The sequence below is a fragment of the Mesoplodon densirostris genome, chromosome 18 (genome assembly GCF_025265405.1).
Source record: "Mesoplodon densirostris isolate mMesDen1 chromosome 18, mMesDen1 primary haplotype, whole genome shotgun sequence".
NCBI classification, from domain to species: Eukaryota; Metazoa; Chordata; class Mammalia; order Artiodactyla; family Ziphiidae; genus Mesoplodon; species Mesoplodon densirostris.
This window is the reverse complement of record NC_082678.1, coordinates 8254049-8280395: the sequence shown is the minus strand read 5'-3', so window position 1 is coordinate 8280395 and position 26347 is coordinate 8254049. Positions and strand designations below refer to the sequence as shown.

The following is a 26347-nucleotide window of genomic DNA, read 5'->3' as shown; positions in this document are numbered from 1 at the left end:
AGAGTCCTATCTCCTGGGCTTGAAGTCCTCAGAATGTCTGCCGAACAAAACGTAACTCTCAACTTTTAGGTTGTGCATTTTTTTCAGTCAATAGATCCTATAGTCTCTCACTGGGAGAAGCCTGACTCTCTGACCAGAATGTTGCCTTTTACCAAATCTTCCCATTTTCAGCATGATATCTCCCTCTTCAGTTGTCACAGATATGAAGTCTCTCCGGTTCAGCCTTTTCAGGGGAGAACCCTCCAGTTCGTTACCTGGGTGGGAAAGGGATTTAGAGTCTAACTGCTCCCTTAACTGCCTTGTAACCAGTCCTCTTGTTTTTAGCGCCATTTACACCTTCACCTTCCGTGGTACCTGGTGGTTCCAATTCTTGAGCCTTTCTATTACACCTTAGCATCAGTCAACTTGTTTCCTGGCTTCCCTACTCCAGGACTTCGCTTTCTCCATTCTACTAAAGCCATTTCCATTTAGCTATGCTCTCCAGCTTCCGAATGATGTTGACATCTCTTGTCTGCTATTGTCCTCTCTTCAGGTCTTTTTGTCCATGTGAATTTATGCCCTTCTCATCTTTTTGCTGTCATTTCAGTGGGGTTGGGAGAGGGAGAAGAGGTAAATGTGTCATGTGTATTCACGGGATTCAACCTGCCACCTTTACCCTCAAGTCTCTTCACAGTGTTTCAATTCTGTGTGTTCTGCCTCTACTTAAATAGGGAGCTCTATTCACTGCTTAGAACTGTATTCCGCTCGGACTGGGGGTTAGGTGCGGCAGAAGGTAACAAAGGAATAGAAGAGACACACACTTTCTCCATAAAATTACATTCCATTTGACTCTCTCAGGGTAGGGTAAGAGCCCTTTTTCCATCATGCGATTTCTGTCAGCTACTCTTTTCAAAAGCAGGGAAGTCCTGCTCCCTCTCCTATGTGTTTTATGTATTTTGGCTAAGGGAGCTGTAGGGCTAGGTGGGGTGCTCAGGAAGGTCAAAGGATAGAAAAATCTGATTCATAACCCACACAAAGACAGTGAGGGGAGAGAGACGCAAGAGGGAAGAGATATGGGAACATATGTATATGTATAACTGATTCACTTTGTTGTAAAGCAGAAATTGACACACCATTGTAAAGCAATTATACTCCAATAAAGATGTTTTTTAAAAAAGACAGTGAGGGTCAGGGGCAGTATAAATGATCAATTTCCTTATTTTTAAAAAGGAAACTGAAGCCCAGAGAGCTGTAGTCGATTTGGATCAACTTTGGTCTCTTGGGAAATACTTCTCTCAAATGATCGCTTGAAAATGCCACATTATTAGCAGTCTTTGGCCCTTTGGGTCTAAGGTTCTCTGTCCCAAGGCTGCAGGCCCCTTGCTGTTCCTTGGGTCAAAGGTCGCTTCAGAAGTCGTTCCTTTCACCACCGCCCCTCAGTTTTGTTTTCTGTAGCACTGGTTAATTTTTAAAATTATGTTATTATATTATCTGATTATCCTCACTGCAATGTAAGCCCTACCAGAGACGGGATCTTTCCTGTCTCGTTCGCCGTTTAATCCTCAGGGTGAACCTGGGATTCGAAACTAAGTCTGACTCCAAAATCCGCGCTTTCAGCCACTACATCATGCTGCTATTTGGTAAAGAAAGCAGAGGATGGGCTTCTGCGTTTTCAGGCAAGCAAGAGGGCAAAAACAGGTACCATACTGGAAGAAATGAGCAGGTGGAAAACATCCGGCTCTACGAGCGCAGCGCCCTCCCGCGACCTTTCTCTCCGGAAGCGTTTGCAGCCCTCTGGCGCGAGTGCGCACGCGCGACCGCCAGGGTCTCTCTCCGGGTCGCGCGCGAAGCGGGGACGTGAGGGAAGGTTCCGCCTCCAGGGTAGAAAGGCGCCTGCGCCGGTGGTGCTCCGGTCGGGACGCGCATATCTCGCTTCCTCCCTCCCTAACCTGTACGCGGGTGGGCGTGGGAGGAGGCGGGGAACACTGGAGGGGAGCGAGGGGGCGGGTGTCGCGGGAGGGAAGGAGCGAACCGGAGAGCGTCGTCCTGAGAGGAGTGAAGGCGGCAAAATGGCGGACCGCTTCTCCCGCTTCAACGAGGACCGAGACTTTCAGGTAAACACGGGCGTCGCCGAGGTCCGCGGAAGGCGCCGGCCGAGCCGGAACCTCCTCATCCCCCGCTCCCAGCTCGCTTTCTCTCCGGGGTCTGCTCCGGCTTCCGAACCGGCTCCCTTTTCTCCCTCCTCCGATTCCTCAAGGGGCCTCCCGGTTTGAGGCGAGGCCGCATCTCCTCTCACCCCGTATCCTCTTACCTCTTTACCTCAGGCCGCCGGGTTTACGGCCTCGGCCTGTTCGGGCTGCGGGTTTGGGAGCCCCAGCCTGGCTGCTGGGGGTGGGAGGAGGGCTGTGCTGCCCTCGGGTGTGCCCAGCGTGTTGCGGGCGCTGGGCTGTCTCCCAGGGGACACGGCGGTTGGGTTGGGGTGGGAGGGCTTGGGGCGAGTGTTGCTGAGACCAGGACTCCCGAACCCCTGGATTTTGCTCACACGGCTCGTCTTGGACTCCTTCCCCCTCTTTGCTCATTGTAACAGATAAATCCCTTTCATTGTCTATTTTTCCATATCCTCACCCGGAGAAAGAGGGCTTTAGTTATCAGACGCTTTCTTGGTTAGTCAGACATTGAGATTTCTCCGGGCGTAAATGTTGCTGTTGTCATTAGACCATTAAATGGGCTTGGAAAACAGTAAGTTACAGGATGATGGTCGATGTAAGCTTAGCCCCAAATCCTACCCCGAGAGATTTGTAAGAAGCGTCCTGATAATGGACTTTACAAGCAGGTGATGACTAGTACCAAAAGCTTGATTTTTCTTTCTTCAGTTGCAAACGTTGTATGGGAAAATGTCCTTGCCATGGCAAGCATTATTGAGGAAAAAATTAAGGCCAAATTAGAACAACACGTCTTTCGGCTGTTTCGAATACCTTCCAGTTAAGCATTGTTACCGCAGCAATCTCGGGTACTAAAAGGGATTTAGTAGAGGTGGGCTATTTCTAGGGTAAAATACATCCTCAATCTCAAAGAAACCACTGCATTACTACCGCATATCCTGGCAACAGCAGTTTGGGTCAGGGGATGCCGAACTCAAATTATTAGCCCGCTACAGATCTTTCTCAGAGAAACACGGGAATACACGGGATAGGTTTCGGAAGGCAGTTTGAAGGCTTTGAATTCCCCGAGATGTTTGGGTTGGTAAATAAACAGGTAAAACAGTTAAGCCAACACTGTTAACAATCTAGTGCCTAGAACGCTTATGAGAAGTTTTGCAACAGTGAAGGATCTGGGGCTGTTGAAAAGCCTTGTGATCATGCGCCTGCTGAGAGCTGCAGCACAATACAGGATCTCAAGGTGTTTAAGGCTATAATGCAGGTCCTGGGAAGTTGGAAGCAGTCAGTTCATATTAGCCATTTGAACCCTGGGAAAGGTGGTTTTTTGTTTGTTTGTTTTAGGGAGCACCGTAAGACATGAGTAGGCTGCAAGATGTGTGGTATTTATTGGTAGTTTTTTAAGGAGACATGTTGGTAACTAAAGTAAATCCTCAAGTGCTTTTCAGAGGAGAGAATTTGAGGATCACTTAATAAAATTGAAAATAAATAATATGGACAACTAAGTTTTGAGGGGAAATGTTTGTCAACCACAGGATTTCAGCAGTCAAACAAACAGGATTTGCAGGGACTTGAAAGATTTTGAAAACTGGAGAGCAGAGTATGAATGCCGTCACCTGAAAAAACTGAGAAAGCCTCTACTTTTTCAAGTAAGATGACTTTCTCTTCTGATGCTGTAGTTGCGTGTATATAAGATCTGCTTTTGGTGGCTTGGTAGTCCTTTGAAGATACTACATATATTTTATGTACTCCTTTTATATTGGAATACCCAATTCCTGCTGTATTGGGTCAGCCAGGTAAATATTGGGATTTAAAATTCAGATGTCCCAGCATTATGGATAAGTAGGGCATTGGTAATGAAAAACTTTTAGACAATTACAGGATAGTAAAACTTCTGTAAATTATTGTGCTAACATTAAAAAAATCATTCATTTAAAAATACTTAAAAGTACTGTTTCTGGATTTTTTTTTTTTTTTTTTTTCTTTTTGCGGTATGTGGGCCTCTCACTGTTGTGGCCTCTCCCGTTGCGGAGCACAGGCTCCGGATGCGCAGGCCCAGCGGCCATGGCTCACGGGCCCAGCCGCTCCGCGGCATATGGGATCCTACCAGACCGGGGCACGAACCCGTATCCCCTGCATCGGCAGGCGGACTCTTAACCACTGCGCCACCAGGGAGGCCCTGGATGTTTTAATAAAAGGGAAAATACAGATTGATTTTCATTAATGATGTCATTTGATTTAGTTATTGGACAGAAGACATAATAGGATGCTCCTGCATATAGTATGTCTGAAACATTGTTCAAGGTCAGGTTATTCAAAATTAACTGTGGCCTTCTTTTAAGGCTTTAAGTGATAAATGAGGTGAAGCTAGTAAGTACACTTGAAAACAGATCCAGAGTAGGTTTCCAGACACAGTGCATAGATCCTGTTGCTTTAAACAGATCCTTTTCTAGCACTGGAAATTTTTCTGTGCCCCTTCTCTGGTAAGTTCTAGATGATTATCATTTTCTTTGCCTTTAATTTGGCAAGATAATTTAGAATTTCACTCTTTGCCAGTTTACCATCAAGTGCAAATTTTGGGGAGTTAGAATACTGTCTCTTGAATTTAGTATGGAGTCAGAGGTGGCTTCACTATTAGATTTTGTGAACACTTGAAGTTTCAAAGGTGTCTTGTATAATATAGTGAGGAGCTTCACTGGTATGCCAGTTGAAGCACTTATGAATATAAAGAGTAATTATTATCAGGGACATATGTTTGAAAACCTTTGATAACTTCACTTTAATAAACAGGTGCTATTCTATGAGCTTTATGTGTGTTATCTCTTAATCTTCACACTAACTCTGGGAGGTGTAGGCACTCTTACTCTCATTTTCAAATGAGGCAGCTCAGGCACAGATAATTAAATAACTCGGCCAAGTGTACGCAGCTGGTACATGGCAGAACCTGGATTCAGACTCTGGCTTTTTGACGTTTGAACCTGTGCTCAGGACCATTATCTCTACTGGCAATTATGTATTTTATATAACTGTAATCGAGTCATCAAATGTGTAGGATAAACTTACAGGTCACAAAGAATAAATGAGCTCTTAGAGAGGTGATACAATTACAGTTGTTACTCTGTTCCGTTTTGTGCAGATCTGTTTCTCGTTGGTCTCCCAAGGCTTCTAGGGAGGCTCGTGACAGTGATAAGTTACACCTTGTCGTACAGGGTATATTGTTAACTTGTTTTAGTTCAGACATTCTTTTGTGTACCCCTTTTAAGTGGTATTTTATCTTTGGAAGTCTTTGTGGTATTTTATCTTTGGAAGTCTTTGTGATTTAGGCTGATGTATTTATTTTTTTAATGTTTTAAGAGTTTTAACTACTCCTTTAAGAATCTGACCTCAATTTCTGAATGAGACATGACTTCTGTCTACGTTTACCAGATTAAGGCATACTTGTTCACAGATTGAAATGTTACACAAACTAATGGAAAATAACATAGTATAATTTACAATATAGATGTGTTCAACACTTTGAACCACAAGTTCACTAAAGAAAGTATTATTTGTACAGTGATGTACAGCTATGAGGTGTACACACTGCTTAGCGTTTAGTGGTTGCGCAGCTATTAATGATGATGCAGCTGAATGTTAGGAAATGTTCTTCAGCTTGTGTACCTGCAGAGGACTGGTGATTTAGAGTAGTCTCTCATTTCTTCTTGTTCTGAATGTATTCTGCATTAGATTTCTAATGAAAAGGAGCTACAATAATAGATCAGTGAGTGATAATGAGAGAAACAACTATCTTAAAGGTGATAATAAAAATCTAAAAATTACCCAAGAACTTCCTATAACCTATATAGTAATCATAATGGTACACAGCAATAAGCAAGTCATGTATTAGTTTTATGTGGTATGTTTGTAGGATTCCTTTTTGTGTTTCATATATGATACCAGGATGTGACCTTCAGATAATTCTTAATTGAGACCATTAAGTTGGGAGGTTTACAGTTTTAAAATATTTAGGTCACAGAAATATATTAATATATTTTCTGTGTGGGTCTTTGTAATAGAGTTGGCATTCTAATGCAGGCATGCCAGAGATCACACATGGGCAAGTGTTCTAGTCTCTGTTTCCTGTGTTTCCTATCATCTGAAAGATGCCACTAGCTATGAAAATCATTGTCAGCTTTGCTTGGGAGACTGAAACTTATGCAAAATCATTGCTGTTTCGTTTCCCATATACATTATGATAGGTGGAAAGGATTGGAACCAAGGCTGTACAAATTTCAAAATACTGATGATGAATTGGCATGATTATTATTAGCAAATGCAAAATTATTGGTTAGTATATTCTCAAGGGATCAAGAGTGACCAAAGAAAGGTCGGCATAGAGGAAAGCTCCCTGGTGGTGATTTGAAGGGTAGAGGGTATATATTTAAGGCAAAAGGCACTTAAAAACGTGGGGACATATTAAGGAATAACATCATAGAGACACTTATAATTTGCACTGAAGGGAGGATGGGGTTGGCGAGAAGTGTGATCATAGCGTTCCATGTGATGGTACCCTTATTTATTTGTTTTCAAAGTAGGCATGGAAGACCAAGAAGAAACAGATCTAGACAAATATATCATTAGGCTGAGTGCCGTCAAAATTATAGAAAAATAGGTGTTCCTGTTGTATTCCGTCCTTTTAGTCTGTATGCGTCACAGAATTCTCATTAAAGTACTGCGAAGGATTCTTTTATCGCATTTTCTCAGGTCTTTAAGTTATATAACGACAACAAAAGTTTGTGACTTAATTTTTTTTTAAAACGTATATAATTAGCTCTCCTGATTGTGCTGCTTCATTGCTGAGATAATTTCCATATAAATTCAGTCTATTTGGGTACATGATAAAATGAATAAAGGACAGTCTGTTTTCTTGATGTGGTCAAGATTACCATTTTTGGAAAAGTTGTAGCAGAAGTTCGTGAAATCTTGAATTATGGATTTGAAACCCATGTAGAGGTTTCATTTTTGTTCTTGTGATTTAATAAGTTTCTAATATTTTATTAATGAAAATGGATTCCAGCTTGAGGTAGACATCCAGTTCTTGAATTCTATTCAAATTCCTTCCTGAAACAACTTGGTACTTTTGCTTGTATGCCTGGCATTCTCTTTTCATATTAGCATTGCCATTTAGTATTAAGTGAAAGCTGACTCATGGCAATTACCAAAGGAATTACAAATGACCACCACAAATCCTGAAAGAAGGCATTGATTTGATATTGCAGTGAATACCAGAAGATGTTGTAATGATTTTCCAGTTATAAAAAATGAATTGTCCATTTAACTTGGAAGTCTAACCAAATGTGCTTAATGCATATTGTATTAATCAGTGCAAAAAATTAAATACGCTCAGGCTGAATATACTGTGTTGTCATTCTTACACAAAATGATATCTTTGGGATTTAACATACACTTAGTATTTTATACTAATTTAGGAATGTATGGGGAAAAAAGTATAGCTAAAGTTGGTTTGGCATTGTACATAGGTTAATAGCACATAATGTTTTAGTAAGTGCTATAGAAAGTAAGAAATTAAAGTTAGGACCCAAAACCACGAGTTTCCTGTTTCTTGCCTTAATTCTTCTTTTTACTGACAATGTTAGGGTAAGATAAATCTTGTGTTTTGTGTCAGTCAAGCAACCAGAAAGTTATCTTTGTAATATTACATTTACTCTCATCTCATGAGGTTCCAATTTTTTGTCATCCTTGCCACTCCTTGGCAATTACATTGATTTCGAGAGGGAATGTCAATTTATTGCTGTGTTTTATAGAACTGAAATACAAAATAGCTCTCCAGGTTTAAAGTTGTAATAGAGAAAAGTCATTGATCATGGTGTTTTAAAAAATAAATAAATAAATTTATTTATATATTTTGGCTGTGTTGGGTTTTTGTTGCTGCGCGGGGGCTTTCTCTAGCTTCGGCAAGCTGGGGCTACTCTTCGTTGCGGTGCGCGGGCTTCTCATTGTGGTGGCTTCTGTTGTTGTGGAGCACGGGCTCTAGGCGCGTGGGCTTCAGTAGTTGTGATGCTTGGGCTCAGTAGTTGTGGTGCGCAGGCTCAGCAGTTGTGGTGCACGGGCTTAGTTGCTCCGTGGCATGTGGGATCTTCCCAGACTAGGGCTTGAACCCGTGTCCCCTGCATTGGCAGGTGGATTCTTAACCACTGCGCTGCCAGGGAAGTCCAATCATGTTTTGTATCTGACATTTTAAATAATGATTTTTGGAAAAGTTGGTGTTCGTATCTCATGGTTCATGTAATAGTATTTTTCCAGAGTTCATGAGAGAAGAACAGCTTAGTTTTTCACCCTCTTTATAGGCAGTACTGATAAAAAATCAAGAAATTAATTTGATACTTTAGGTCTTGACTATAGAAGAAACTAAAGCTGATGCTTGTGGGTTATATGCTGTAGTGTCAATAACTTCTCTTGTTGCTATGAGTAAAATTATGGAGTATTTTAAAAGGAGGGGCAAAAGTGGTTGAAAATTTAATTGGTTTAATACTACTTTAGGGTATCATCTGCACAAAAGATGCAAAGGAGTTTATTTACTTCAAGAATATTTTTTAGAATATAAGCTAATTTAAAAAATTGTTAAAACAGTATTTGAATAGGGGTTGTACTGAGAATAGTATGTATGATTATGTGGTGGAGTTGGTTAAGAAGTGGTGTTTTTCAAGGAGCTATTGTTTTAGCTGGAAAGATAACAAAAGTAATAATATTAAGTTTATTACACACAAGACTAGCATGATTATCAGATGAATAGTATTATAGTCAGTAAATGCAAAACCCTAAGGAAAAGAGAGAGCCCTTAAAATGGAATAACTAGGTGTGCCTTTATGAAGAAATTAGCATTTAAACTGGGTCTTGAAAGGTGGGTTTGCATCCTTGCAAAGGAAAAGAATGGGAGGCATTCAGTTGGAGAAAATAGGGTAAAAGTATAGAAGTGGAACTAGCAGAATTGGTTTTTTTTAGGACAATGAATAAAAAAACATTGGGAATAGGGGAAAAGTGAAAGCTGGGGATACAAAAGTAAGTTTTATTTCAATGCTGTAGGCAGGCATGTACTGGCTATTTAAGGTGTTGTTTAAGCAAGGGAATAGACATAGGAAGATTGATTTAGATACAGTTGTGTTAGATGTGCTATACATAACAGTTAAAGCTGCGATAACCAGTCTCCATTAACCAAAATTAATGTGAGTGGGGGCAAGGGAGTAGAGGGCGTATACAAGGGAGTGATTATAATAATGGGCGATGTGGTTTTAAGCGTGGCAGAGAGATAAGTGAGGACTTTTGGGGTGGAGGGTAGAGGAAAAAAGTTGGATCAATGGACTGTAGGTTCTGATGGGGTTTAAGGCTTGTTGGAGTGGAGGTACTAGAGGGAATGAGCTGGAAGGACAGAAGGTTGTGGTGTTTGAAGTAGAGATTATGGAAGGGTTGAAATTATTAGTAATGACCATGAGAGTGAAATGGCTAAGGTAGAATGGAGGTCAAGATCATTATAGGAAAGGAAGTTAGGGAACTGAGGCACCAGGGTGTTGTAAAATCATCTAACCTGGATATTAGAATGGTAATATTGTGTAATTGCATACTGTCATGGTTTAATACGTGCCCTTGTATACATTCTTGTCTAATTCTCCCAGTAACTCAGCAAGATAAGTAGTATAGGTAGTAAGTCTTTCATAGATGAAGAAACTGAGGATAAATTAAGTATTTGCCTAGTACAGAGCTGAGTTTTGAACTTTAATCTTCTGATTTCTTTTGTAGCATTCTTTCTGCTGTGGTACATAGTTTGGCCTCTTTTTGAGGAGATGAGTGTTGGTATTGTCTACATTATGCAAAGCATTGTTTCTTTTAATACATAGCAACATTTTCTACCAGTTAACTAACTGGTAGGAAATAGTTGGTATGCTTATCATTAAATTTTTTTTTTCCCATAACCATCTCAGCGTTACAAGCTTAATTGGTTCTTCATGACTTCTTGCTTGCCTTTCTTCTGTTTATAGGCCTACCAGAAATTCCATTCCATTTCCCGAACATTTATTGAGTGCCTGTTTGTTAGCACAGCATCATAAAAGGATAAGAAAAGAAGATTTTTAAAAAATTCGCCCATTTTGTTAATTTGTTCCAGTAAAAGAGTAGATGGCAGAGAAGAGTGGTACTTCTACTGGGTACTGTCAAATTAGGGTACCAAAAACTTATCCATGACCATTATGGCATGAAAAGTTGACTGCTGTGGAATCTAATGATGCTACTATCAGCTACTATTTTTTGAGTAGTTTTACATGCCAGGCCTTGTGCCAAGGCATTTTGGAGATATTTATCTAATCTAAGTAACCATCCAAACCAGGTGGTGGTATCCTTCATTTTACGGAAGAGAAAACTGAGAAATTGAGGCCACACGGTAAACTCAGTTTTGAACCTTGTTTTCTCCTAAAATATAACTTTTCCTGTCTTTCCTGATGGTTTCAAGTATAAGATACAAACGCACTAACTTGGTTTCTAAGACTCTTAAGCATCTGGTGCCATTGTAACAGGTGTATTTCTTTTCTTCCCCCTCATTGTCCTGTCCTGCCATCTTGTAGTTTATGTTATTATCTGGACATGCTAGGCTCTTTCATTGTTTTTTGTTTTTGCATATGCTCTTACCTGTCTGGAATTCCTACTACTTATTCTTTTTTAAAAAATAATTATTTATTTATTTATTTGGTTGCATCAGGTCTTAGTTTCGGCAGGCAGGCTCCTTAGTTGCGGCATGCGTGTGGGATCTAGTTCCCTGACCAGGGATTGAACCCAGGCCCCCTGCATTGGGAGCAGGGAGTCTTATCCACCGGCCCACCAGGGAAGTCCCCTTACCACTCATTCTTCAAGACTCAATTTGCTGTTGTCTCTGACGTCTTCCCTAGGCAGAGTTAGTTGCTTCATTTTCTGTGCTCCCGCAGCACTTTGGCCATATTTCAGTAACAACACTTTTGTTAGTAATAGTAGTAGCTAACAGTACAGAGTGCTCTCTGTTAGGAACTGTGGTATGCATTATTATCTCATGTAATCCCCTGGTAAGGTGGGTTTTATTTTTATCCCCATTTTACAAAAGAAAAACTTACCCACTTCACACAGCTAGTGAGTCGAAGAAGTAGGTTTCAAGTAGTTTGGACCAGTCTCAGCCTTTAACCACTGTGTTGTTTTATTTCTCCTATGGTATACTTTGTAATACTTATTATAATACTTATAATTTATCTCATCTCCCTGGACGTGGAACTCCTTGAATGCAGTCTTTCTTGTTTTATTCATTTTTCTAGTATTGAGTCAGGGTCTGGCACCTACAGGTTGCTCAGGTATTTGAATTAATGGTTAAGTAGAGGCATGTATGTAGGAAGGAAAGACTTCATAGAATCTAAGAAGAATGTCCAGACTTGGTGGCTCAACTTCCTGCTGTGCTGTGGATTATCTAGGTTGAACTATTAGTTCTGTAACATCCTAAAGCCAGTTGAAGGATATTTCAAGTGTGGTGGTTGTCTTACGGAGAGTCATAAGCTCACTTTATTTTATATTGTATATAATTTCAGCAGTCTTTTAGTTGTGAGTTTTCTTTTGTGTGACACATTGTGCATACACATTGTTTTTCCTTGGACTAGTGCAGAATTTTTGTCAAATGTCTAAATAGATAGACATTTATCATACCAGCCAGTGGTGAAAAATAATAAGCATTGCTATGGGTCTCAGAGGACTTTTTTTTTTAAATTAATTAATTTATTTTTTCTATCTATTTATCTGTCTATCTTTGGCTGCGTTGGGTGGGTCTTCGTTGCTGCGCATGGGCTTCAGTAGTTGTGCCACGCAGGCTCAGAAGTTGTGGCGCATGGGCTTAGTTGCTCCGAGGCACATGGGATTTTCCTGGACCAGGGCTTGAACCCCTGTCCCCTGCATTGGCAGGTGGATTCTTAACCACTGTGCCACCAGGGAAGCCCCTCAGAGGACTTTTTTTTTTTTTTTTTTTTTTTTTTTTTTTTTTTTTTTTTTTGCGGTATGCGGGCCTCTCACTGTTGTGGCCTCCCCCATTGCGGAGCACAGGCTCAGCGGCCATGGCTCACGGGCCCAGCCGCTCCGCGGCACATGGGATCCTCCCAGACCGGGGCACGAACCCACATCCCCTGCATCGGCAGGCGGACTCTCAACCACTTGCGCCACCAGGGAGGCCCCTTCAGAGGACTTTTTAACTATTGTCTCCATATCTTTTTGCATGCCTCAAAAATTGTTTACTGACTTTGCCTGCATTTCTGAAAAAGGTTGACTTCTCCTATGGGGTTTTAAAAAGTTCCTAATTTTTCAGTGTAATGAGTTTTTGGAAACGAGTCCTTTCTTGTTCTAGTCAAATTATCCAGAAATTTGATATGTCAAACAGATGTACGTGTATTTTAATTTATTTTTATTTATTTATTTATTTATTTATTTATTTATTTTGCGTTACGTGGGCCTCTCACTGCTGTGGCCTCTCCCGTTGCGGAGCACAGTCTCCGGACGTGCAGGCTCAGCGGCCATGGCTCACGGGCCCAGCCGCTCCGCGGCACGTGGGATCTTCCCAGACCAGGGCACGAACCCACGTCCCCTGCATCGGCAGGCGGACTCTCAACCACTGCGCCACCAGGGAAGCCCTGTACGTGTATTTTTAGACGAGTGTGTGATATGCTTATACCCTTGACTCAGTGTAATGTGTTTTCAAGTTCTTAGATATTTACTGAGATGGCTTAGCCAGTTATGTTTCCTACCAGATTACATAGAGTTAAGTTTAATAAGTGAATTTATTCTTCTGGGTTACTGACTGGCCTCAACAGTGCCTTAAAATAATAATTCATTATTTTGTAACTCTTTAAGTCTCGAAACCTATGCAGTAATACTGTAGTGTGATCATCTGGAATTTACAGCTGGGGAAACAGACCTAAACCCAGAGAGTGGTTTGGTAATCTGCCCAAGGTTATACAGCTAGCAGATAGTAATGATTTGATTTCTGGTGTCTCTGACTTCAGAGATCTTTGGCTTTACAATAATGTACTGGAAGTCATTGGAAATCAGACTATATCATTAAGAAAACAGTAGTGAAGAACTGGGGTTTTTGAGGAATTGACCACAATGGTGTTTCTGTCTACTTTCTAAATAGAAATAAATTTTAAATATACTAATAAAATAACATCAATAATCCCCCAGAATGTCCTTTTCTTTTCTTTTTTCTTTTTTTTTTCTGGCCAAGTGGCTTGTGGGATCTTAGCTCCCCAACCAGTGATAGAACCTGGGCCCTTAGCAGTGAAAGCGTGGAGTCCTAACCACTGGACTGCCAGAGAAGTCCCAGAATGTCCATTTCTTTTTGGATAGGTTTTTCATCCTGAGACATTTTCTTTCTGAATTAAGGTAATACTAGAATTAGTTTATTTGGAATGAGTAGGGCAGAGGGAGACAGAGATGAATTCTCATATTGTTGACAGGAGGACTGTTTTTGTTCATAGATGAAATATGAAGCTGTTCTGTATGGCTCTGTCTGCTAAACAAAACTATTTTAGGTCCATGGCAGGTGGAATCAGCATCATTTATATGTTTTGTATTTAGAAAGTCCAGATTATAAACAAGTATGTTATTTGAGTTGTGATGTAGGGCTATGATTAATATATACACTTGGAGACGTTAGACAATCTCTAAGGGGATAATGGTAAATACAGTACAAAAGATAAATTTTGGTTGGGGAGATTTGGAGCAGAGAGAGACAGGAACATCTACAGTATGCAGCTAAATAGCCAAAGCCAGGTGCTAAGATAGGGTTAGCATGAGTGGTACAATAAACTGCCAAAGGTAAAACTTTTAAACTTGGCTCATACCTAGTCTAGATGGGAAAAGCCAGACAGGATTTAAAATCTCAGTCTGTATAATCCTTGTGTTAATAATTGATTTGATCTAGAAACAATAAATGCTGGAGAGGGTGTGGAAAAAAGGGAACACTCTTGCACTGCTGGTGGGAATGTGAATTGGTACAGCCACTATGGAGAACAGTATGGAGGTTCCTTAAAAAACTACAAATAGAACTACCATATGACCCAGCAATCCCACTACTGGGCATATACCCTGAGAAAACCATAATTCAAAAAGAGACATGTACCAAAATGTTCATAGCAGCCCTATTTACAATAGCCTGGAGATGGAAACAACCTAAGTGTCCATCATCGGATGAATGGATAAAGAAGATGTGGCACATATATACAATGGAATATTACTCAGCCATAAAAAGAAATGAAATTGAGCTATTTGTAATGAGGTGGATAGACCTAGAGTCTGTCATACAGAGTGAAGTAAGTCAGAAAGAGAAAGACAAATACTGTATGCTGACACGTATATATGGAATTTAAGGGAAAAAAATGTCATGAAGAACCTAGGGGTAAGACAGGAATAAAGACACAGACCTACTAGAGAATGGACTTGAGGATATGGGGAGGGGGAAGGGTAAGCTGTGACAAAGTGAAAGAGCGGCATGGACATATATACACTACCAAACGTAAGGTAGATAGCTAGTGGGAAGCAGCCGCATAGCACAGGGAGATCAGCTCAGTGCTTTGTGACCGCCTGGAGGGGTGGGATAGGGAGGGTGGGAGGGAGATGCAAAAGGGAGGGGATATGGAAACATATGTATATGTATAACTGATTAAATTTGTTATAAAGCAAAAAAAAAATTAAAAAAAATTAAAAAAAATAATTGATTTGACTATTCAGATCAGAACTTTGGATCTGCTGACTTTGACTGTGAGTAATATTTTTCATTATTTTTTTTTTAAGAAATGGTATTAAATTTTAATAGTCATAGGAGGATGGAAGAGACTCACCTCTTGAGGGTCTTAAATATTGTGTTTTCCTATTTGAAATTATGGGCTGTTTGTTGTGATCCTTAAAGAATTGTCCCACACTTTTCTTTAGCTCTAATTTTCCCTATTAATTACCATATAGTTAATCACTGGAAAAGGTATAGCTGTGGGATTATGTGGATTCCGAAATTAGCACTGGTTAGCAAAAAACAAGATTATTTATATGGATAAATTTAGGGCAACCCCTGTCTCTATTTATATTTAAATGATCACTACAGCTAAATTTGTAATGAGAAGTTTCCACATTTGTCCTGTGCTTGGAAGCAGAATCCTTGACCTGTAAGGAACTAGAGCTACCGTGTACTTTAATGACATGCAGGTCAGTCAGGTTCTATTCATTTGTAGTTAGACCTACCACAAGTTGATACTTTTTTGAGAGAAGAAGCAGTTGAAGGAAAGTCAGCTGGGTGTATGTATACATGTATGTGCATTTAAAAATCTTTGACACATTTTTTGGTGTGTGCGTGTCTAATCTTTTTGAACTTACATTTCTGATCAGCATAAATGAAAAACTATATTTGAATTCTGAAAGCAGGTAATATTTAGAAAGGAAGAGTTGATTTAGACAATGGAATAAGTGTTCAAAGCAGTCATCATTGAAACCAAATTTTAAGAATGCTCTAACACAGGATCTGTGAATTTTCACTAGGATGACCCGGTGTTTGGTTTATGCTTCTTGTCCTGGCTAATTAATTACGATTAGCACTCCCTTTTACTCTAAGAGTGCCCTGGTTTGTATGATATGATCATTCTAGCTCTAACGGGATTTGAGAGATCTAAATGTGGTTTTGAAAGCAGGGTAAAGCAGAAAAAATTACTTCTCTTCAAATCCCTGTTGCTGTCTTCAGATAATCAGATGCCATACTGACTATTTTTGGAAAGAAGGATCTTACTAAGTTCATCTGAATGACTTGAAAAACATTTTTGTGGGGGAGAGAGGCAAGAAATAAAATATCATTATCATCATCATCATCATCATCACTGCTACTACTATCATAGTTTGTGCCCTGGGAGTTTGAAATCACTTTTTATATCCCTTCCTTTCTTCTTCGTTTCGCTTTTCTAGTACGACATTCAGAAGGGACAAAAGGATTCAGAATGAAAAGTTAAACCACTTAACCTCAAAGACAACCACTATTTCCAATTATATGTGGGTTCTTTCAGAGTTACTTAATATATACAAGCATTCTCCATTCTACCTTTCCAATGGTAGCATGCAAGCACATTTTTCAGCATTTTGATTGTTTTCTCATAATAATATGCTTTCAATAATAATAATAACTAGGGCCTCCCTGGTGGCGCAGTGGTTGAGAGTCCGCCTGCCGATGCAGGGGATACGGGTTCGTGCCCCGATCTGGGAGGATCCCATATGCCGCGGAGCGGCTGGGCCCGTGAGCCATGGCCGCTGGGCCTGCGCATCCGGAGCCTGTGCTCCGCAACGGGAGAGGCCACGACAGTGAGAGGCCCGCATACCGCAAAAAGAAAAAAAAAAAAAATAATAATAACTAAAAGATTTTTGTTTTTATTTTAAACTAATTTATTTTAAACTTATTTTAGACATATGGAATGGTCCCAAAAATAGTATGAAGGGTTTTGGTATATCACTCACCCAACTTCTCCTGCTACAGTATTTGTACAATAACCATAATATAATTATCAAAACTAGGAAATTAACGTTGGTAAAATAGTATTAACTAAACCATAGAGCTTATTTGAATTTTACCACTTTTTCTACTGATGTCCTTTTTCTGTTCCAGAATCCCATCCAGGATTCCACATTGATTACATTTAGCTATTCTTTGTCTCCTCTAATGTATAACACATCCTCAGTCTTTCCGTGTCTCTTGTGATAACTGGGTTTTTTGTTTTTTGTTTTTAATTTTTATTTGGAGTATAGTTGATTTACAGTGTTGTGTTAGTTTCAGGTGTACAGCTATACATATACATATATCCACTTTTTTTAAAAAAAGATTCTTTTCCCATATAGGCCCTTACAGAGTATTAAGTAGAGTTCTCTGTGCTATACAGCAGGTTCTTATTAGTTATCTCTTTTATATATTGATAACTAGGTTTTGACTAACTCTGCTTTCTATAGGGAATATTATTTCAGAATTATGGAGGCAGGGTTATTTTTTTTTAATCTTTGGGCTTTGTATGGGAATACAGTGGAAGAATATGGGACTAAGAATCAGAAGCCTTTTTGAATTTGTGACAATCTCTGTATCCGTTTATGTATCAGTTCTCTTGTTTGTAAAATAGGGATGATAAAAAAAAATCCCCTAAATTTAGCTGATTCCCAAATCCTGTACTGAGTATCTCCTGAGCTTATCCTAATAACCTTAGGATAAGGTTTCTAAAGGTATTTTATAAAGCTCAAAGAAGCTGTACATGTCTGTATGTATGGAGTTGTGTTGACCCTTCCCAAAACTTTTTTTTTTAAATAAACGTTTTATTTTAGTACAGTTTTAGATTTACAGAAAGATTGCTAAGATGGTACAGAGTTCATATATATACACATAACACCTCATATACTTTGTGCCCATTTTCCCCTGCTGTTAACATTTTACATTAGCATGGCATATTTGTACTAATGAGCCAATATTGATATAGTAGTAGTAGTAGTAGTAGTAGTAGTAGTAGTAGTAGTAGTAGTAGTAGTAGTAGTAGTAGTAGTAGTAGTAGCGTTTGGCTGCACGGAGAGGCATGTGGGATCTTAGTTCCCCGACCAGGGAACGAACCCACGCCCCCTGCATTGGAAGCGTGGAGTCTTAACCACTGGACTGCCAGGGAAGTCCCTTGATACATTATTATTAACTTTATTCAGATATCCTTAGTATTCCCCTAATGTCCTTTTTCTATTCCAGGATCCCATACAGGATATCACATTACATTTAGTTGTCATGGCTCCTTAGATTCTTCTTGACATTGAGCAAAATTAGTTAGTGTTATAATTGTCATTAATTTTGAGTAATTAATAATAAGTATTTCAATTTATCTTAAGTACCTATATATATATTATGTTTATTGTATATTTAATCTTTTAAAGCAAACTGTTTGACTTGTACATTTGTGTTTGGGACATTGTTAGATAAATTTATGACTTACTTGATATAAAAGCCTTCATTAGGATCCAAAATTTAACATTGTTCCTATAGGTAAGAAAGATTTGCTTTAAATGATCTGTTTCGGGGGAAACAAGGGACTACTTGCTTCCTTTGCTAAAGAAAAAGGAAGAGTTTCATATATCTTCTTTGACCACCTTCATGCCCAACAAAAATATAGTCCTTCTTAACTCTTCTTTGAGGAAGGAGCTATCTAGTCTTCAAGGCAATTCCCTCCAAATCTCCATTGTCTTTGATCTTTTCCAGCTCCCCCTTTGTTTTCTGTATATTTGGTCCTCCTCGCACCTCCTTAAAAAAAAATCATAATAAACAGTTTTAAAAAGCCAACCTTACTATACCACTCTCTTTCTTAAAGACCTCTACTAGCTGCATATAGCGTTAATCATAGATCAGAGAATAAATCCTGTGCTCTACAAAGCCAGCCTTATACTTTTCAGTGGAAGAGTCTCCACACTCCACCTGCACCTGGCTATGATACAGCCCCCCTTCCACTTTGAAGTCTTGCTTGATACTCCTAGTCTATGCTCCCCCAGCTCTTCATTTACATCTCTGTTATGGCACTTAACCATATTGTAATTCACTGTTTAGCTATTTCCTTCTCCATAAGGCATATTCCTTAAGCCCAGGCACTCTTTCTTTATGTGTGTGTCCTGTGCCGGAACACTTCCTAGTAAATGACAAAAAATTAGTGAATATTATGTGTTGGGTTAGAATAACATGTCCTTTTATGTAAATAAAGAGAGAAGAGGCTTGTTTATACAAGGTGATTTTTTAACTGTTGTAAGGACTCAGTATTTCCACATCCTTGCCCTTGTCCCCTAATTTTTTCAGTCTTTTGAAGGTGATTTGTGGGATTCCCTGGTTGTCCAGTGGTTAGGACTCAGTGCTTTCATTGTGGTGGCCTGCGTTCAATCCCTGGTCGGGGAACTAAGATCCCACAAGCTGCGTGGTGTGGATGGAAAAAAAAGGTGATTTGCACTGTTCAAATTATGCCCTTAATGGGGTGTTTTTTGTAAAATACTTTTTCCCAGACATTCTGTTAACTCAACTTGTAGGTAGAACTTTAATCTTATACCTAGATATAACATGTAGTCCAGTAGCCTCTTGTCACAGGTAAGGAATCGTCTTTAATTTTTTAGAACATTGTGCCCCTTTTATTAAAATGTATTATTAAAAACAGTGATACAGGGGCCTCCCTGGTGGCGCAAGTGGTTGAGAGTCCGCCTGCCGATGCAGGGGATACGGGTTCGTGCCCCGGTCTGGGAGGATCCCATATGCCGCGGAGCGGCTGGGCCCGTGAGCCATGGCCGCTGAGCCTGCGCGTCCGGAGCCTGTGCTCCGCAACGGGGGAGGCCACAACAGTGAGAGGCCCGCATACCGCAAAAAAAAAAAAAAAAAACAAAAAAAAAAACAGTGATACAGGGAGTTTTCTGTGTGTGTGCTTGAGGCAAGAGGGGTGCACTCCTGCTGCACTGGCTACAGGAGTTGGGGGGTGAGCTTGGCAGTGACGTGGTGCCCTCACATGACTGGGAGCGGCAGAGCAAAGCAGCCTTCATCCCTCCAGGGGAAGTGGAGCAGGTCTGTGGGTATAAGTGTTGTGGCAGTGCACTCGTGGCGAGAATCGGAGAAGCAAGAGACAGCAAGGATAGGCCTAGGAAAATGAAGAAATGGAGCAGCCCAGGGCCTCCCTGGTGGCGCAGTGGTTGAGAGTCCGCCTGCCGATGCAGGGGATACGGGTTCGTGCCCCGGTCTGGGAGGATCCCATATGCCGCGGAGCGGCTGGGCCCGTGAGCCATGGCCGCTGGGCCTGTGCATCCGGAGCCTGTGCTCCACAACGGGAGAGGCCACAACAGTGAGAGGCCCGCATACCGCAAAAAAAAAAAAAAAAAGAAATGGAGCAGCCCATGCAGAATGGAGAGGAAGACCCCCCTTTGGGAGGGGGCGAAGGCCACCAGCCAGCAGGAAATAATACACAGGGAAAGACTCACCGAGCTGCCTTTAACTTCCAGTGGGCCATACCCAGTAGACAGGTCAGTGATGGGATGGGTGGAGATGGAAATGTTAATGGACGGGATGAGAGAAATCAGGAGAAAACTTGGGGAGCTGCAGTTGAGGAATTGTCTTTGTATACTTGTAGGGGAGCCCTCTAATCACCATGACCATCATGATGAATTTTGCCTTATGCCTTGACTCCTGCCATTTCCCTTGAGATTAATACTGTGATTCCCAATGTTGTTTTCTTTTTCCTTGCATTTCCCTGATATGCCTTTACTGATCCCTTTGCCGTGAACCTTATGTGATTTCCATGTGTCAGGTGTTACCAGCTTCTAATTAGAGATTGCCTTGGCACCCAATCTAAGTTTCTGTCAACAGTACAGTTTCACCCATTCGCCTGGAAAAATGTAAAGTTAATAAAGCAATTAAAAAGTTTTTAACAAGCAAAAAAAAAAAAAAACCCCAAAACGAAAACAGAACAAGTAGTACAAATGTGAAAGTGGATATTGTTTAAAAGTTCAGGCTACATTGTAACAAAGGTAAAAAGTGAAAGAAAGTGCTGCATTCTCCATTTCATTTCTTAGAGGTAATCATTGTTATCAACTTAACAATTTTGTAGTCAGGTTTTTTTTAAAAATAAATTTATTTATTATTTATTTTTGGCTGCGTTGGGTCCCTGTTGCTGTATGCAGCTTTCTCTAGTTGCGGCGAGTGGGGGCCACTCTTCATTGCGGTGCGCAGGCTTCTCACTGCAGTGGCCTCTCGCTGCGGAGCTCGGGCTGTAGGCATGTGCGCTTCAGTAGTTGTGGCTCACAGGCTCTAGAGCGCAGGCTCAGCAGCTGTGGCGCATAGGCTTAGCTGCTCCGTGGTATGTGGAATCCTCCCGGACCAGGGCTCAAACCCGTGTCCCCTGCATTGGCAGGCGGACTCCCAACCACTGCGCCACCGGGGAAGCCCTGTAGTCAAGTTTTTAAATGGACATACTGTTTTGAAGAAATGCTTTAGAAATTTTGACTATGGGTTTTACTCAAGTTATTAACTTTTTTTGTTGCTACTTATAAAAAATATATAGACTTTATTTTTTAGAGCAGTTTTAGATTCACAGCAAAGTTGAGCTCAAAGTTCAGAGTTCCCATATATCCATTCCCCCCTTCACATCAACTGTCATCAGCAATTCCCACCAGAGTGGTACATTTGTTACAAGAGGTGAACCAGTATTGACACACGATTATCAACCAAGGTTGTAGTTTACATTAGGGTTCACTCTTGGTGTAGTTCAGTGGTTTTAACAAATGTAGTATAATGACCTGTATCCACCATTATAGTATCATACAAAACAGTTTCACTGTCCTAAAAATTTCCTATGCTCCATCTATTTATCCCTTCTTCCCCTTTAAGCCCCTGGCAACCACTGTTTTGTTTTGTTTTGTTTTGTTTTTAACTGTTTCCATAGTATTGCTTTTTCCAGAATGTTACATATTTGGAGTCATAACAGTTTATAACCTTTCAGGTTGGCGTCTCTCACTTAGTATTAATAATATGTGTTCAAGATACCTCTGTGTCTTTTTGTGGCTTGATAGTTCATTTCTTTTTTAGTGCTGAATAATATTCTATTGCATGGATGTACCACGGTTAATCTGTTCATCTATTCGACATCTTGGTTGTTTCCAAGTTATATTAATTATGAATAAAACTACTATAACTGTCATGTGCAGGATTTTGTTTGATATAAGTTTTAAATGCATTTGGATAAATACCAAGGAATGCAATTGCTGGACCGTGTGGTAAGGCTATGTTTAGTTTTGTAAGAAACTGCCAAACTATCTTCCAGAGTATTATTTTGCTTTCCCACCAGCAATGAATGAGAATTCCTGTTGCTCCCACATCCTTTCTAGCATTTGGTGTTTTCAGTGTCTTGGATGTTAGCCATTCTAATATGTAGTGGTATTTCATTTTAACTTGCAATTCCCTAACGAAATAAGATGTTGAGCACCTTCTCATATACCATTTGCTATATGTATATTTTTTTTGGTGAGGTATCAGTTTAGATATTTTGCTCAGTTTTTAATTGAGTTGTTTTCTTATTGTTTGAGTTCTTTGTATATTTTGGATAATAGCCCTTTATCAGATGTGGGTTTTTTGCAGATATTTTCTCCTGATTTGTGCCTTGTCTTCTTATTCTCTTGACAGTGTCTTTCACAGAGCAGAAGTTACACATTTTAATAAAGTTCAAACTTATCAATTATTTCTTTCATGCATCATGCCTTTGGTGTAGTATGTAAAAAGTCAATACCAAACCCAGGGTCACCTAGATTATTGCTAGCTTTTACTTGATTTTCATGTCATCACGTTTATTTTGGTGGTAGATGAAAGATGTTTTATGCTTCACCACCAAGGATTATTGGCTTTGTGGTTAACATTTTGCTTTTGTGGAAATTGATGGTAATTATGTTTTTGTAGTAACAAATTTTAAATGTCAGCCTTTCTTTTCCTATAGGGTACATTTAATTCAGTTTAAATCTGCAAATTCGTGGACTTTTAGACCAAGAAACAGCATAAAAGAGTGTCTAGTTCAAATTCTTCATTTTAAAAATGAGTGCAGAATGGATGAGAACTATAACATGATTTGTATGAGATCAAACAGCAAATTAGTAATAAAAATAGGACTTAGGGCTTCCCTGGTGGTGCAGTGGTTGAGAGTCTGCCTGCCGATGCAGGGGACATGGGTTCGTACCCCGGTCCGGGAAGATCCCACATGCCGCGGAGTGGCTGGGCCCGTGAGCCATGGCCGCTGAGCCTGCGCGTCCGGAGCCTGTGCTCCGCAACGGGAGAGGCCCGCGTACCGCAAAAATAAATAAATAAATAAATAAATAAATAAATAAATAAATAAAATATAAAAGAAGTGTTACGGTGAATATCATCTGCAATTTAAATTTGTAATAGCTGTGGAAAATGTGATATTCTTCTCCCAGTGTTCCCCCTCTTACCTTTTCCTTCTGGGAAAAAAGTCACAAAGTAACGCAGCATAATACATAACTATACTTATTTATTTATTGTTTAAACATTTTTTAAAATTATTTTTTATTGGAGTATAGTTGCTTTACAATGTTGTTAGTTTCTACCGTACAGCAAAATGAATCACCTATACGAATCCCCTATCCCCTCTTTCTCAGATTTCCCTCCCATGTAGGTCACCACCGAGCACTGAGTAGAGTTCCCTGCTCTACACAGGAGGCTCTCATCAGTTGTCTACTTTATACATAGTATCAGTAGTGTATATACGTCAGTCCCAATCTCCTAGTTCCTCCCACCACCCACTTCCCCCTTGGTATCCATAAGTTTGTTCTCTATGTCTGTGTTATAACTATATGTATTTTTGAATCAACACCATTTAAAATACATTTCTGGGGAAGTATTTTAAAATCTATTTTAAAGTGGTATTGATTCAAAAATACATATAGCTTTCATTTTAAATATTGAGAGGTAAACACAAAATGATTATGATTTCTATTAGGGTATGAGTATTAGAGTAGTTAAGTATAAAATTCAAAAGAAAAAACATGCAGTTAAAAACAGGGCCTCCATCTCATCTCTTGTCTCTTAGACACTTAGGTTTCTGAGTTAACCTCTAGAATCAGCCTCGTATGTATTCTAGAGCTGTCTATGCATGTTTTTTACTTTGTTTTATTTAATTTTAAAAACTATCATAGAGTAATATTGATTTTTATTTTAACACATGTATAGATGCAAGTAACTACCACTATAGTGTGTTTACAGAATAGGATTTATGCTTTTTTAATGCTTAAAAATATTTTTTTTAAGGGTGGAAATGTAGAAATACTGGCTTTTCCCACCCTTTTTCAAAAAATTAAAGTATAATTAAGATATAGTGAAATTCACCCATTTTATTTATTTATTTATTAAAAATTGAAGGATAGTTCATTTACAGTGTTGTTAGTTTCAGGTGTACAGCAAAGTGATTCAATTATACATATAAATATTCTTTTTCAGATTATTTTCCATTATAGGTGAAATTTACCCATTTTAAATGTGTATAGTTTGTGTTTTAACAAAATGTATCATAGGGGACTTCCCTGGTGGTCCAGTGGGTAAGACTTCACCTTCCAATGCAGGGGGCCCAGGTTCAATCCTTGGTTGGGGAACTAGATCCTACATGCATGCCACAACTAAGAGTTCATATTGCCGCATCTAAGAAGTCCCATGTGGCAACTAAGACCCGGTGCAGCCAAAATAAATAAATAAATAGGTAAATAGATAAATAAATAAATATTTTTTAAAAATGTATCACAATGTAGCCACCACCACAGTCAGTCTACAGCCCCTGTCAACCACCAGTCAGTTTTCTTTTCTCTAATTTTGCTTTTTCCACATGCTGTATAAACAGAATGACACAACTTCTTCAGTATGGTTTCTTTCACTTAGCATAATGTGTTTGAAATTCATACATGTTGTTGCTTATATGAATAGTTTGTTCCTTTATATTGCTGAAAAATAGTCCATTGTATGGGTGAACCATAGTTTTTAAATCCATTTCCCAGTTGAGGGACATTTAAGTAGTTTCCAGACATTCACAGGCAGGTATTGTGTGAACGTAGGTTTTTCCTTTTACTTGTGTAAATACCTAGGGACAGTATTGATGGGTTATTTGGTAAGTGTATGTTTAAGTTTATAAGAAACTGCCAAACTGTTTTCTAAAGTGGCTGTACCATTTTACATTCCCACCAACAATCTATGAGAGTTTCTGTGCAATTTCATCAGCACTTGACATTGTTGGGTTTTTTTTAAGCTATTTTAATAGGTGCATAGTGGTATCACCTTGTGATTTTAGTTTGTATTCCCCTAATGATTAATGATGTTAAGTGCTTGCCATCTATGTATATTCTTTGGTGAAATGTCTGTTTAAATCTTTGCTTACTTTAAAACTGAGTTTTCTTATCATTGTGTTTTGAGAGTTCTTTATGTATTTTGGATACAGGTCTTTTGAGATTTGTGAATATTTTCTCCCAGTCCAGGTTTTCAATTTTTTCTTTTATAGATTGTGCTTTTGGGGTTGTATCTTAAGAAATCTTTGTCTCGCCTGAGGTCACCAAGATTTTCTCCTGTATATTTCTTCTAGAGATTTTATAGTTTTAGGTTTTACATTTAGGTCTGTGATACATTTTGAGTTATATTTTTATTATGGTGTGCGGTATGGATTGAGGCTCATTTTCTTGCATATGAATACCTAGTTCTAGCACCATATATTGAAAATACTTATTTCTCTGTTTTTGAACCTTTGTCGATCAATTAATCATAAATATTGTAAATCAACTGTACTTCAAAAAAACATAAATGTATGGATCTTTTCCTGGACTCAAACTGTATTATTAATGCTCTTTTGTATTGTGTTAGATAGATGCAGAATGATTTGAAAACTTAGTTGTGTTTATAATCTGGTATTTATGGACAGTAATTTGTAGGGAATTCTCTGGTGGTCCAGTGCTTAAGACTTTGCGCTTTCACTGCCACCCCGGGTTCAATCCCTGGTCGGGGAACTAAGATCCCACATCCCGTGCGGTTCGGCCACCGAAAAAAAGATTTTGCTAATGATTCATGATCTATTTGGAAAAACTTGAGTTATTTATCGTGTACTAAGGATGAACTGGAATGGGTTTTCCCAGATGGCATTTTCTTTTTTGTAGAATTACTTGGTAGTTCACTAATAATATCTGTTTAAGTGTTTGTGCTTTTATTATATCATTTTTGATAGTGATAAATTTGGGAGCAGTTCTCTTTTGATTTGAAACACGGTTGTCCTAAGTTAAATACTCTAAAGATTTAATTATTTAAAAAATAGTACCCAATTATTGTTGGTAGTTTGAGATTTTTTTTTTTTTTTTTGCGGCACGCGGGCCTCTCACTGCTGTGGCCTCTCCCGCCGCGGAGCACAGGCTCCGGACGCGCAGGCTCAGCGGCCATGTCTCACGGGCCCAGCCGCTCCACGGCACGTGGGATCCTCCCGGATCGGGGTGCAAACCGGCGTCCCCTGCATTGGCAGGCGGACTCTCAACCACTGCGCCACCAAGGAAGCCCAAGATTATTCTTTTATAATTAGATCATATCAAGCTATAGAATGAAAGAGAATTATGAGATTTGGCTGGACATTGGT

The 26347-nt window shown here is 39.5% G+C and overlaps 1 protein-coding gene and 1 pseudogene across 2 annotated transcripts in view; both read left to right on the top strand.

Annotated features, from left to right (window-relative positions):
* The first annotated feature begins 1840 nt into the window (after positions 1 to 1840).
* GPATCH8 (G-patch domain containing 8) overlaps positions 1841 to 26347 on the top strand; it is a 104419-nt gene continuing 79912 nt past the window's right edge. The window contains exon 1 of one of the 2 annotated variants that reach the window (XM_060081309.1): positions 1841 to 2093. In XM_060081309.1, coding sequence (XP_059937292.1) covers positions 2049 to 2093 — 45 coding nt within the window. In that variant the 5' untranslated portion in view covers positions 1841 to 2048. Of the gene's footprint in view, positions 2094 to 3687; positions 3785 to 26347 lie in introns of those variants that run through there. The other variant, XM_060081312.1, reaches the window with a different exon arrangement.
* LOC132478983 (protein BEX3-like) lies at positions 20076 to 20373 on the top strand (annotated as a pseudogene).